This window comes from Parus major, chromosome 2, assembly GCF_001522545.3.
Source record: "Parus major isolate Abel chromosome 2, Parus_major1.1, whole genome shotgun sequence".
NCBI lineage: Eukaryota > Metazoa > Chordata > Aves > Passeriformes > Paridae > Parus > Parus major.
In genome coordinates this window covers 135152121-135167355 of record NC_031769.1, presented here as the reverse complement: position 1 = coordinate 135167355, position 15235 = coordinate 135152121, and the positions used below count along the sequence as shown (strand labels likewise).

Here is a 15235-nt window from a genome sequence, read left to right as displayed (position 1 = left end):
GATTTTGTAAGAAACATAGGAAATTGATGGTGCTTTTTTTGCTTTTTAACAAGATAGGTCAGAGCAGTGTCCTTGCTCTGAAATGATTTAACATAATTTGGATAGAACATTTCCAGGAAAAAAAAGGCCAGTAACCAAAGCTGTCATGCAACAGACACTCACATCTATAATGAATGCCATTAAGAGCCATTAAACTTATCAGTGAAATTGGAAACATAAAAAAATATTGATACGCCTAGTCATACAAAATACTTACTCTTTTAGTGCTTGTCCAAAGAATTAGGTTAGTGTCTGAACTTGAATGTAAACATCATGCAACCTGAGTTGATGGAATAAGAAGGTTATGTTAACTTAATCATTAAACCCTTCAGGATCTTTCAAATCAAGTAATATATTAAATATTGAGTTGGCATCAGCTTTGCTTCTCTAGTGTGCAACTGGTTGTTTCTAAACACATCTGGATTTATTGAGATACCTGATTTTTAATCTTGCGTCCTTAAATCTGTGTTGTGGAGTGGATCCTCTGCAAAAGATGTTTATTATGAAGCTTGCAACATGAAGTATTGCTTTATGAGATCAAGGCAGTCATGAAGAACAAAGGAAAGGATCCCAGAAAGTTTTGCTAATGAGTATATGTTGTACACAAATACAGGAGACACAATAAGCTGTAAGTAAATGCTACTTCAGATTTATGTTTAGTAAAATTACTGCCTGTTTTAAGCATAATTTAACCAAACCAGATAGGTAATTGATCAGGTACTGTTCTATTGTGTATGTCTTTCCACTCAGGTGGCTGCTCTCTTTTTTAGTGTATTGTGCTGTGTAAGTATTAAGTGCCAGTAGCACATATATGAACATGCATAGGCCTTGTCAAAATGGGTGATATTTTGCCCTTTTTAATCAAAGATTTTTAACCATTAGTTTTATTTCAACATGCAAATAATACCAAAAAGAAATAATCAACACAGGTGCAATTTGCATCAAAACAAGCACTTAGGAATTTGTAGTGCATATATATGGATAATGAGATCTATATATGCACTTAGTCATTATTATATATAAATCTTTGTTAGCCTAAGGCTTTGGTAGAATTAGAATGGGTTTCAGCACTGTTTATAGGTATGGTATCATCTTCTTTTATTTTTATTTTTTTTTTAATTAATTCCATTTCAGTGAATCTGGCATATGAGAAAATGTAGAAACTGTATGTTTAATTAAGAAGTTTTGGGAAAACCTTGTTGCATATTTTAAAAAAAGCAAAACTTTTTTCTCTTTGGATTATTTTTGGATATTTTGAATGCCTAAATTAAAGCCTGCATTACATCATAATAATCAATTGTATTGACAATTGTGACAATCAGTGACAATATGTCTATAAGAAGTATAGATTTAGATGACTTTTAGAAATTAAAGCTAGTCTGGTACATGAACAAGACAGGAGTTTGTCAAGTTTATAGCTATATGACGGTGTATATTTCAAATGTTAATGTATATTGTTCCTTTCCTGGAAGAAATAGAAGATGTGCACTATGCTATTAAAAAAAGAAAACACACCAACCCTGAATCCCACTTTGTAACATAAGATAGGAATTATATGTTAGAATTTTGAGGGCAAAGAAAATACTAAATGGCTTCACTAATGGAGGCATGTTGTTATAAAGAAGTGCAATAAGAATGAAATTTTGATTCTCAAAAATGTTAGTCCCTTATTTCTTCTGTAAACTGTGGTTTACACACAAGTGCATAGATGGGAACTTCACTGGCATATTTACATGCACAGTCAGACTTCTACTAATCCCTTGTTTAGCAACAGAGGTGCATTGTTTCAGTAAGCACTTATTTTTTCAAATACATTTTGCAGTAGATAACAGTCAATGCTGTTGACTACACATAGTGGTAAGACTCTTTAAATCTCTGGTTCACATCCAAGATTCTTCATGAACATTTCTAAGAGTTTATGAAAGACAGCTGCAGAAGGGGAGCCTGCTCTCTGTTGACTGAAATTTACTATGCAGGATTCTGTGCAGCTTGAGAGGGAGCTACATCTTTTGAATTATAAAAGAACATGAGACAGCTGTGTTTCCTTTATGGAAGATATGGTGTTTTACTTTGAATTTTAGGAAAATATTGTAGATGATGCAGCATAACTATGCTTGGAATAGTAGCTGACTCAGAAGTAGGTTGAGCTGCCAATGTATTATTGTAATGGTGAACAGCTTTATAATTTGCTGAGAAGATAAATTGACATGAGAAAAGGGACAGTTATATCAACAGAATAAATTTTGTCAGTTTGCAAATCTACTTTCTGGGAAGAATCCCATAGAAACCATGCACTGTAAAAATTGGATTGTAGGAACTGTGAATTTAATTAGAAGCTGACCTCTAATTAAATTCACAGTTCCTACAATCCATATGTCCATAGATGTAAGGATAGATGTAGTAATAAATAAGTGATTTGATAGGTAAACTAGTTATTCAGCTATTTTAGAAACAAAATTAGTCTTTTACTGTGAACATATCTAAATGTCTAGGATGATATTTTATGATACCTTGGACAATAAACTTGCAATTTATTTTTCACATGGTTTTGTGATTATTGAAGAGAAACCCTCTTAAAGGCAGAATATATATAACTCAAAATACGTGTTAGGAAATGTGCTTTATGACCTTATTTCAATTGTTTAGTAAGACCTCTTTCAGTAATAAGTTTATTCTAAAATTTGAAAGCAGTGAAAGGTTGTTGCCTCTATCTCCACATTGCCTAACAATTATTTAGAGAGTGAGAATTATAATAAAAGAACTATTTCCTCCTGTATCATCAGAGAGAAATAGCTGTACCAAAAAAATACCCTAACCTCTATCCGACAAAAAACAAGTCTCAAATCAAAATATACTTCTTACATCTGTAACAATTTGTAGCAACTAGAGCCACTTTATGACTATTAGAAAATGTGCTTCATTCTAAAATTCACAATGAAAATGCAGAAATATTCAATGTTTCTAATGGAAAGGTATAGATTTTTCCCTCTTATATTTTATACATATTCTAGTTCTGTCTAGGAGTTCTGACTTTAATTGGTACAGAGCAATGTACATTCACCACATCCTCTTGCAATTTAATAGCACTATTTTTTTGTTTGTTTGGTTGAGTTTTTTGCTTAACTTCATCATCTGGATTTCTTGGATCTAGAATTTGAAGTCAATTTCATAAGCTTAAAAAACTTAGATTCTATGTGTCGTTCAACTGAAATGAATTGTGTGAGCTAATGTGTTTCCACACTATAAAAACATTCTTTTGCAAGTGTGTGAAGGAGTTTTAATAGCCTGTGGTGTCAGTCAAGCCTTTTGTCATTTATATCAGTGCCTGAGGGAACAAGGGTGCTAGTTCAGTTTCAGAAATTTGGAAAGTTGTCTTAAACATGTTTTGTTTTGAGGTAGAGTGGGTGGGAAAAGATGAAAAGAGCACTACCTCTAAACTATTATTTCAAAAGTCTTCCTCACAGAATAGTGCCCCTACAAGCCTATTAGTTATTTATTAAAATAAGGTTTGGGGTTTTATTCCACTTTAAAAAATCCCTTCAGAATTAATTGATTAATTATGAATACAGTTTTTCTCAAAATAAAATAGGAATCCTTGATGTCTGAACATAAAATGGCATACTTGCTGGCTGGTATTTTATTTTAACTACAGGAAGAGTTCTGTTTATAACTAAATTGAAAGGCATAGGTAAGTATGGTGACATTCTGAAGATGTGACTGATCTGTCTGGTTTTGGTGAGAAATATATATTGAATTACTGGCTTGAATGAAAGGATTTTCTATCTAAACTTTATTCACCTTCTTTATAACATGACATCTCATTTAAAAATTAAATAACAAAGGAAAAACCCCACAAAAACCCCCAATCACAAAAGAACTTAAATTCAGACTTTCCTAATGATCCAGTCAAGATGAAAGATTACTATAATTGGATCGATATCCTTATGCTAAAAAACAAACAGAAAACCAAACCAGTAAAAAATCTTGGTAATTTTGTACACTGGGTCTAATGGTTAATAGTTGTTTTTTTTTTTCATAGAAGCCCATAAGGTGCTGTAGTTTGGGTTTGTGACTAAACAAGAGTTGATAGCACAACAATGTACTGGCTACTGCTGAGCCGTGCTTGTGCAGCATCAAGGCTTTCATTTCCCCTTCCTCTGTCCCCATACTTTGTAGACCAGGCATAGACAGGATACTGGGAAGGGGAAAAAAACCTAAAAAACTGACCCAAATTGACCAAAAGCATATTTCATACCATATAACTTCATGGTCAGCAATAAAATATTAGAGGAGCTGCTAGTCATTGGAGACCATTTTGATTGATCTATTTGTGGAATATGGTGAATGATTGCTTTTATATCACACCTTCTTTTTCTCAATTTTTATTAACCTGTCTTTTGAAGAGTCTTTCTTGCTTTTTCTCTACCTGTTTTCTCCCCTTACTGTTCTTTGGGGCAGGGAAGCCGGGGAGTGGGCAGCCGTGTGATGCTTGAATGCTGTGTGGGGTAAATCCACTAGATTTCCCTACTCTTCTTATATATCTAATAACTAATTTTCAAATTTACTCAAGTGATGGGATATTTCTTTTTTATATACCCTGAATATAGACAGTTACTTACTCTTGAAAAGTAGATGTCTGATTTATGATTTTACATAGTGGTTTGCATAACCAAAGCTCTTTTCTTCCATATCTTGAATGTGTAAGTCACAAGGTGCAAAACTTTCCCTGGTGTCCAGAGCAATGTTCTGTCTAGCCCATTATCTGATCTGTGTAGACACAAATTCTTTCTAGCCTGGGTGCCATGTACTTCCATCTTTACAGCACCATGATGGACCAATAGCATGGTTGTGTAGTTTCTGGCTTAGCACTGATTTGTATCCCATCACTTGGTCGGGCATAGTGTACAATTTTGTCTGTTCATGCTTGTTAAAATGCTACTAAGCAATAAAAAAAATGTCCCACAGGGGGCATGTCAGTCAGTGAATGTTAGTTTGAATATAAAAGTTTTCCTGATAATACTAAAATATTTATTAATATTTTTATTTATTTTTTCAAATTCAGGCTCTCTGGAATGAATATACCTCCTCCAGTTATAAGCAACAAAAACTGGCTCAGACTACATTTTGTGACAGACAGCAATCACCGATACCGTGGATTTAGTGCCCACTACCAAGGTACATTTAAAGAAATAAATTTTAATTGTGGCTGTATTTGTTAGTAAAAAATAGTGCCTGAAGTTATAGCAAATGGGAAGTGCCACTTAAAAAAAAAACAAACTCTCATAAAAGTATAGTTTGTTTTTCAACCTGCTATATCAAATTACAATCACTTAGAATATGGGCAATATGTATCTAAGTTCATTTACAAAAAAAAATGACAGGAGATACCTGCTTTACTTTAATCTATGCAAGTACTTAGCTTTTAAAATGGTCCTAATATTCTGAAAAATACTGTGGAACAGTAAGAGAGAGAACATCTTTATCATTAAATTATGGGATTTATGTATAAATCATGTTTGTAAAGCAGTGAGTAAGTTTCTGTTTACTAAAGTAGCATTTAATCACTGTTACTTTTTATTGTGTTTTGGAATGCTTTACATTATTAAAGGTTTAATTAACCAGAAAGATTCTTACCCACTGTTTTAATAAGCAAGCATTTACTTTGAGTAAGAGCGAAAGCATCTGTAGGATAATTTTTGGAATGTCACTGATTGAAACAAGGTCATTCTAATGATGACATGCTAATGAAAATTAAATGTCAGTAGTATATGGTAATACTGTAAATAATACTTTTCAATATCCACATTGTATCAATGGATCTTCAGGGAACAGTAACCACTTTTTGTGTTTTTGTGCTTTTTCCATTTATCTGATGAAAAAATGAATCATGGCATTCCTATCAAGATCTAGTTCAGGAATATCTTTTACAGTTTCTTATAGAAAATGTAGCATAGGAAGAGATTAGTGACAAAGTTTTGCAGAATCTGATAAAATTAGACAAGTAACACAAAAATTTCAATTAACAAAAGCCTATGACTAATGTTTTTAATTTGATCTTTGATAACAGCAAATTTTACAACTCAGTGTGATTGCCTCAGATAGCATATCTATACAAGAACAGAAAAAAATTGATTACTATTTTCAGCAGGTATTGTATACCTTTATTTGGACTTCCTGAGTTCATAGATGCTCTGGAATGTGTATTCTGAATGAATTTATATGAAAGAACCTTTCTTAATGTAGCTTCGGGGCTGCTATACTGCTTTATGAAAAACACTGACTCATTTTTTGCATGATATCTTTCATACCACATATGATAAACCACACTCTTTAATAAGAATTTGCAAGCTTATGGGACTGTAAAAAGATAGAAAGTAGGAATTCTCTCTAATAAATCTACCCCACAACTGAGAAACTATGTGATAACTATTTTGGGGTTTAAGTGAAGTGTTTTGTTTTGTTGCACTGTTTCTTCTGAACTAGTGAGAAAAGAACAAACCGTGTCTCATGGTAAACATACATGCATTCCTGCCAAAAATGTGAGGTAATAGCTAATGAAAGAGAACAGGCTTATGTTTACTTTTAAAAATATGTTTTATCCAAGACCCATAAAACGTCTGAGTTGGTAGGTGTGGGAGATTTAAATATGCTCTGTGTCTTTTATTTCTCCTTATTGCCTAAGAATGCAGTGATTAAATAATGGTGTTTTTACTATTTTGGTTTGCTTATTTAGTTTTTAAAGGTGTATTGCTGAATGTATGTTAAAGTGGACTAACTATTAAGTGGTCAAATGCTGCAGCAGCCCACAATACTTAAAATGAAGAAAATATCTTTTGCAACTCTAAAATACATGTAGGTGGTAAAAAAATTCAGCACATAAAGGAATTAAATCTGCATACTCAAGCCTACATGATCATTAAAAAAAACCTTGTTAGTAGAAAATAGAAAAACAGATGGTAAGATAATAGGGGATGTGTCATTTCTGGTAGGTTAATGGTAGACTAAAGGAGAGAGTGTGAGGAAATTAAATAAATATCATAGAATCATAGAATGGTTTAGGTTGGAAGGGACGTTAAAGATCATCTAGCTCCAACCCCTGTGCCATGAGCAGGGAAACTTCCACTCGACCATGTTGCTCGAACTCTGCCATGAACACTTCTAGGGATGGGATATATTACAAAACCTTCCTATATTTAGAAGATAAACATTAAATGTATAGCACAAATATTTCAGTTTTTGAGAACTGTAAGCTTAAATTTTACAATTAGTGATAACTTTAAGCCTTTTTTAATGACAATTTTCAAATTTTATTATAATTTATTTTTTGACATGAATTTTCTGAAAACCAGATAACTAATAAATTTTTTTAAATGTTTTGGAAAAAGCCATATAGTACAAGTGCTTGCTTTTATTTTCAAGAGTTTATTATTTCTGCATTACTTTTGAGAGGGAATCTGTTAATTCTTTCAATAGCTTGTTTTATCAGAGTGCTACACAGTAGTAACTGTTTTAAAACCTCCATCCTTCCCCTGCTTAATTGATATAGATTGACTGTAATGTCTTTCTGAATTTCCTTCCTGAAACATATTTGCTACATAGTACCACTATAACCATAATTATTAATTTCTTAGTACTTCTTCTAATTTTCTTTAGCCTATTGTTACATATTTTTAAGGACCTGGAATTCAAATTCTGAACTTCAGAACACTGCATAATTTTAGTCTGTCACTGCGTGGCACTGCAGTACCCTTTTCAGCTAATCACTCCCTTGGTTTACTGATTTTGTTTGCAATTAGTGCACATTTTTTCAGTGTATTTGGGTCATGGTTTAACCCTAAGTGACAATGAAGCCCTCTCACCACCACTCACTCACTCCATCCTCAGAGTAGAACAGGGCAGAAAATAGGAAGAACAAGAGTGAAAAGTTTCATGGTTGAAATGAAGATGTGGAAAATCACTCCTCAACTACTGTCCTGGAGAAAATGGCCTTATTATAAAACCTTTAATGACTGTCTTGGGTGTTTGAAAACAAAGACAAATAGTAAAGAAATTATGAAAAACACCCTTATTCTCCTCTTCTGAAAGCTTAACTTCATTCCAAAGCTTTCCCCTTCCTCTATTCCACCATGGATTGCTCTTCCTCTCTTTGGTGAAGTGATAGCCAGTGCAGGAGGTTCAGGTCAAAGTGTAGGAGTTAATTTCTGCTCTTCCTCATTTCTCACTTCTGCCATTTCTTCCCTCTCATTTATTTCCTCTGCCTTGATGTGCATTGACCATGGGCCACTGTCTCTTAATCCAAGAATTTTTCTGAACCTGCTCCTGTGTGGGTTACCCATGGACAGCAATTCCTTTGAGAGTATTACTAGCTCTGGAATGGACCAAGTGTGCTCTGACCTTGTTCCTTCCCTTCAGTGTTTATTGCCTTATCTTAAATACAACTACATAGAGATGTCACAAATTCTACTAATGTGTACTACTCAGTTGTGCTCTGTGGTGGGGCCATTTTGGAGCCAGATGTGGCCAGTTGTGACCAGCATGGGACAGCTCAGTGTCTGCTGAAGGGAGAGTTGATATATTCAGCTCTATACCCCTCTGCTACCAAATCCCTGACGGTCTTATTCCCTTTTGTTCTCTTAAGTTTATGAAAATTGTGTTTTAAGATTCTTTTTTATAAGGCAGCCTCACATGGCTGAGCTGCAGTGTAATGCCTAAAGCAATTGTAGCCTAGACATCTGAAAAGAAGACTAAATTTGATGCAATGCAAAGTCAAAATATAGTTGCCTATGGAAAAAAAACAACACAGCAACAAAAAAATAGAAAACCTAGAATATTACATAATTTTTTATAAACACACTTTTAATGTAATTAAACAATTTTTTTCTAATTTTCTGTCTTAGTTTAAGACCTTGAAAATAGGCATGGGCCTTTAAGGCCTCTAAATTTTTTTTTAAATTGACTTACACAGAAAAAATGAAATCTGATGAGATACATGAAACTGTGGGAAGCTCTGAGCTTCATTGAAGTACACAGCGATGTGAGTTATGTGTATTACTTTCTTTTAATAGGCAATTTTATTCATGAAAGGTATTCATTTATGCAACATTTAAAAGACATAGGTAAACAATATCCAATGTGATTAGATGAGAAATTTCAGTAAGAAATTTCACTTAGAGAAGAATCAAAATGTTTCCCTACCTAGGTTTTGGTGTTGTAACCCACTTATTCTTGCTTGTCTGGTCATCTGTGTTTCGACACTTCTTTCTATTCAATGAGTGTTCCTTGCTTTGATGCTTTCTCTTCTTTTTGCTTTGTTAAAACTCCCTTTGAGTCAGAAACTGTTGGCTGAAGTAGAACAAAAGCTCCTTTGGATCTTCTTGAAGCAGCTGCTTCACTGTTTCTTGGCACCAGTAATCCTCTTCTGCTGTTGCTAATATTAGTTGTGCTTCTTTACTCCTTCTATTTGCAGTTCCTTTTGATTGCTGCTTTCTTTTGGTTACTTTTTGCACTCCATCATTTATGTACGAATCCATAATATTATCTAAGTGGACAGAAGTGATTAAGTTAGCTTCACAGCGTCTGGTCTTACTGATTGGCATACACGAACTTCAATCTTCTTTATATCAAGTGTACCCAGATTCAGGAAAGGCTTTAAAACAAAACAAAAAAATCTTCATTTTTTGATAGTTAGATATTACTTTAAGTATCTGTAAGATTTGCTATCTTTTTAGATCCAGCATTCTTTTTCTCCCACTCTCTCTTTGCCCTTAAAGCTCTTAAAGGTTTCAACAGTAACCCTAAAACAGCTAATGATTTAACTTGTGAAATCCATTTCTTAACTGATTTTGTTTCCCCTCTTTGTTTGTTTACCTGTGTTTAAGCCATGTGCAAACTGATGCTTCCACTTCGAGCAAAACAGTATCAAATATGTAAATTGAGTGCACAAACACATTTGCCATACATTAAAAATCTTTTATAGGAAAATGCAAATGAAGCTATGAAACAAATCCATGAGCATTTCAGAATAGAATAAAATTTAGTTGTCCTGCTCATATTTAAAAGCATGCAAATTGTTACTTTCCTTCATACTTGACAGCCAACTATGTAGACCTGAGCTTGGATAAATGCGAGCACCTTTTAGTAGGATCAAATATCAAGAAGATGATGTTGAAAAATTTCTTCTTGCTCTGCTTGATTTTCTATTGTTATTTCTATTATTATGTTTCTTTTTCTTTCTGTGAATAGAAATGTATCTTCATTCATAAATTATTTATGGAGTTAGCTCTTCTTAATTTTTTTTCTTGGTTTTGCTTTCAGAAAGAATGTAAAGCAATTGCCAATCAGGTAAAGAACAGTAGTACTAAGCTGGCTTACAACATCATGGCTAGAGTAAAACTATCTTTATCACTTTTTTCACAATATTAGGCTATTTAATCAGGTTTTGTCATTCATTTCTTATCTCAAAAGCTATTGCAACAAACAGAACAATGTACTACTCCTGAAAAGAGCAGCTGTAACAAAGACATAGGATTTTTGTTTAGACACCTATAGGTATCTGCAAACCCATTAAAGCTGCAGGGCTGTGAAGCGCTGTACCTGTATAAATGTGCACTGATGCATCACTGAAATCACCCCAAGTACCCAATGTATTTCTGTGGTAGTGGCAGAAGTGCAAAAATTCTTTGGGCAGACAAACCAAGGTTTGTTAGACATACCAAGACTTATGTTATTAAGTTACAAAATTTCTCAAATTCAGATTATGTATGGGTAACTGAGCCTTCCCCATTCCTTGCTAATCTTGCCAGTGTGGGTTGCAGAGTGATTCAGCTGACCACATGGTAGATGTTGGGTAGAGGTGTTCTAGTGTAGAAGAGACATTCGCAATGTGCTGGCAAGTTAGAACTTACTGGGGATCACATGGTGTGTTTAGCATGTCAGACACCCAAACACTAAGCAGATGTTTGCTCCCAGCGAGACAGTGCAGAGAGTTGGAAAAAATGTAAAATCCACGGACTGAGATAAAGCCAATTTAACAAGACAGAAAAGGATGGGAAAGTAGTAATAATGACAAAAGAATATACAAAACTAGTGATGCAGAAAGCAACTCACTACCTGCCAGCCAATTTCCCTCCAGTCCCTGAGCAGTGGTTGCCACCTCCAGACAAGTTGCCTCATCCCCTGTTCAGCATGATGTCATATGATATGGAAAATTCGTTTGGCCAGTTGGGGTCACAGCTGTGTTCCTTTTCAGCTTCTTGAGCACCCTCAGCCTCCTTGCTGGCAGAGCAGCATGAAAAGCTGAAAAGTCCTTGACTCATGGTGAGCACTGCTCAGCCAGACCTAAAACATCAGAGTGCTATTCTCATCCTAAATCCAAAACATGGCACTGTAACAGCAAGTAGGAAGAACATGCATTCCATCCTAGCAAGAACCAGGACACCATGCCATTCTGGCACAGAAACTGGAAAGATGGGAAAGAAGAAGCAGCATATGGGCACCTTTTACATGCTGTGTTACATACATATGTGTACTTTAACTAAAACACTACATTCCACTGACTACAATGACTAGACTTGTATTTATTCTACTAGTTTGCATGCCTAGTGAAACTACAGACACGCTGATGTAGGTTTTTAATCTCAGTTTGCATTTACTAGTCACTTACTGAAAAGTATTTTTTTTATACCAGAACATTCAAGAATTTAAGATTCCCTAGGAGAAAGGAATGCACAGCATCACTTCAGTTGCATTTGTAGAAGTCTGCTACTTTGTCAAGGGCTGTATCCTGTGTGTAAGCCAGTGCAAATAAGTTGCTGCTTTCACTGATAATATATTTGACAGATGACAGATTTTTTTTTTTAAGGCAGATACTTAGTTATCAGAATTGTGAATCTGTGACTTCTAAGACCTTGAACTTCTTTTGTCAAAACAGCACAGATGGCTACCTGATTTTGCAATGGATGGAGGAGAAAGGAATCTTCTCTTCATAGACTGAAATTACCAGAGCTTCTCAGAAGAATTTTTATTTTTCTTTTTTTACCTCCAGGCATAGGAAGAGCTTAAATTGCATACATCATCATATAAGTAAATGTTTTTAGTGGATTTCCATACTCCTGGGTCTTTCAGCTCTACTTAATCTCATACTGAGATATATCTTCTAAACAGATTATTTTTCACCTTTGCACCCTTTAGATGTCTTTTATTCACAATTATACACGCACACAATTACAGCACAGAGAATGACATTGATTTTGTTATGGTCATGTTGTAGAGGAGAAAAAATGTATTTTGTTGACCTCCAAATTTAAAGAACTAACTTTTAGAATTGCCTGAATGATAGGTTTTAATACCACCATTATTGGCAGTTAGTTTGGATACTGTGTATGGACCCAAAGAGATCAAATTTTAAAATTTTAATTCTTTTTTTTTTTTTTTTTTTTTACTTCAAGTGAGATCATATTTCATTTTAAAAAGTCAATAGAACTAACGTTAAATATTAAGACACGGTAGTCTGTGCTAATGTTTAATTTGATAGATTGTAATTTACTTCTGGAACAAGCATTAAATGATGCAGTAAAGATTGTCCTTTCCATTTTTAATGGTTTATTCAATGCATCTTCTTAATTTCTTATTTACCATGAAGAAAAACATCTGATATTTTCTGTTTCATTTATTATTTTACATATTCCTCTTTATTGTTTAAAAAAGAGTAAATGATAATACTTTATGTACTGCTGATGGTTAGTAATTCCAAATACTCTGCAAAAGACAAGAAAAAAGTACTCAATTACTCTTTATTTCAATTTAGGTAATGCTTAGAAAGCATTTTCCTTACTTAGGTCACTTTGGTTGAAAGGTCAGGAATTTATAAATTGAAATACAGGATTTCAAACAAATAGAAAAAGCTAGGAAAATGTTATATTGAAACTATAAAATCCATAGGTAATATGAGGAATCCTGGTTTCTGGAAGAGAAAAAGAGAAAATAATTATTTAAAACACAGTGTGGTTTTAGTGATCATATATATACACATATATATATGCACATATATACACATATATATGTATATATACATATACATATATATAATTATATCAATATATGAAAAAATATTTAAAATATATAAAAATGTATGTAATATTTATATTTATATTTAACCTATATTAATGCATATATCTGTATATATTATGCCTATATATATATATATATATATATACACACACACATATATATACACACATATATATAATATATCCATTAAAATATTTCATCTAAGGAAATCCACTAAAGGAAAATTAACTAGGAAAATAAATTTTCTGTGGCATTTGAAAACTTTTATTAATAGTACATAAACTCTAGAGTGTAATAGGACCTTGATTAAAAAAACCCATTAATATATTAACCTATACATCTGTATGCTTCATAGCCACTGAACAGTATAATATATTGTGCTGACGGTCTGTTCATGTTAGGATATTAAAACAACTGAAAGAAAAACCTGGAATAAAACACTTGTTTACATTCAGAATATTTAGTGTTGAGATTAAATGTTGGAACATTCTGTTTCCTGTTGGAAAATTTTTGACATGCAAATGTTCTCATAATATGCTTGGGCTTTTTTATTAAATTGTTTATATTTTAAGCTATGAAAATTCTTTATCATTAATAATTATTAATAATTGAATGCAATAAGCCATTCAAGTTAGTTTATTAATAGTTTCGACCATTATAAATTTTACTGTACATTAAAGAAAACAAAACTGATACAGTCTAACTTCAGAAAGTAGATTTTAAATGCTAAAATTAATAATGTTACTGACATCAAATGCATTGGAATTGCTACTGCTGGAAGATTTACACTTATTTCCTTGTCTTCCTCTTCCCTAACTCACCATTTTCAACATTTTTTTTTGTTCCAGGAGTTAATTTTAAAATTTGGAGGGGTGATTTTCTATCATTAGGGGACACACACACAAAGAAAGAAATAATTTTAATAAGAAGACAACAGGCAGATGAAGAGAACTAGATAATGAAGTAACTGAATATGGGTTTTTTGTGTACCATCACACTGAAATTTCCTATGTACTCTCCAATTAAATGACATAAATTATTATGCAGAAATATGTTTTCTTTGTGTCTCTTCTCTTTAGCTCAAACTGGGTATTTTCTGTTATTTAGTTACTGAGAGCACTTACATTTATGAGAGAAAGCATTTCCTCATGTTCTTGTGATTATAAAGGTGTAGTTATGTAGGTTTAATTGTAATTTTAAAGTAATGAACTGGCTAGGTTTATCTTGAGGCACAAAATAGGTGAAATACAGGTGTTGTGTTCTTTAAATGTTTCTCCCTGGTCCGTTATTTGTAAAATCTAATCACACCATGATGAAGACTGAATAATATGCTGGATAACCTCCTGCCTAAAGATAGGAAAGTTATTATTTTTCCAATAGAAAAAGTAAAACCAAAATTCTGCTTTGGAATACGAATATGGAAGTGACCCGTGCAAGATATTATGCCAGAAGTTATTTCATAGTGTTAAATAAGATGCTACAATTTTTACTCCTTCCCAGTACAGATAAGGTTGAGGGCATTTCATATTACTCTTCAGAATTAAGTCTAAGATTATTTAATTTGAGAAGTAAAAGTACCTTTTGCAACCTATCCTTCAGTAAATAGGTAGTCAAATCTATTTAATGAGAAGTTAATCTTTTAATGAGCGCTATTTCATGTAAGAAATGAAATTTTCTGAGCTACCTTTAAAATTCCCAGTTACACTTTCTCCACTTTAGTTCCAGTCAATGTATCTATTTGTACTTTAAAATATTGGCTCCTTTATTTGTGTGCTGTATCAGTAGCAGTCTGAGAAATCTGAAAGAATTAAATATTTTTTCCCCATTCCCAAGCACCAATACATCTCTGTTAAACATGTTGTTTTTCACTTAAACACAGCTGAGGCAATAAACCTTGCATACCAGTGAATATTATTCTATGGAGTTTGTTCATGTGAAAAATCACTAACTAGTACCAAAGAGATTCTCAGTTATATAATTTCTTAGATTTTCATTATGTGAAATTTCAGTTCCATTCACATTTAAAAGAAAATAGTAAAAGTCCCCTGAGAACCATAGTGGTCAAACCTTCTAAGTCTGTCTGAAAAATGTCAGAGCAAACATAGAATAACAATGTGAATATTAAAGT

General features: G+C 33.1%; 1 protein-coding gene across 3 annotated transcripts in view; it reads left to right on the top strand.

Moving 5' to 3' along the window:
• CSMD3 (CUB and Sushi multiple domains 3) overlaps positions 1–15235 on the top strand; it is a 569626-nt gene that overhangs the window by 203972 nt on the left and 350419 nt on the right. For all 3 annotated transcript variants that reach the window (XM_015619103.1, XM_015619106.1, XM_015619105.1), the window contains exon 6: positions 5102–5214. In XM_015619103.1, coding sequence (XP_015474589.1) covers positions 5102–5214 — 113 coding nt within the window. The remainder of the gene's footprint in view (positions 1–5101; positions 5215–15235) is intronic.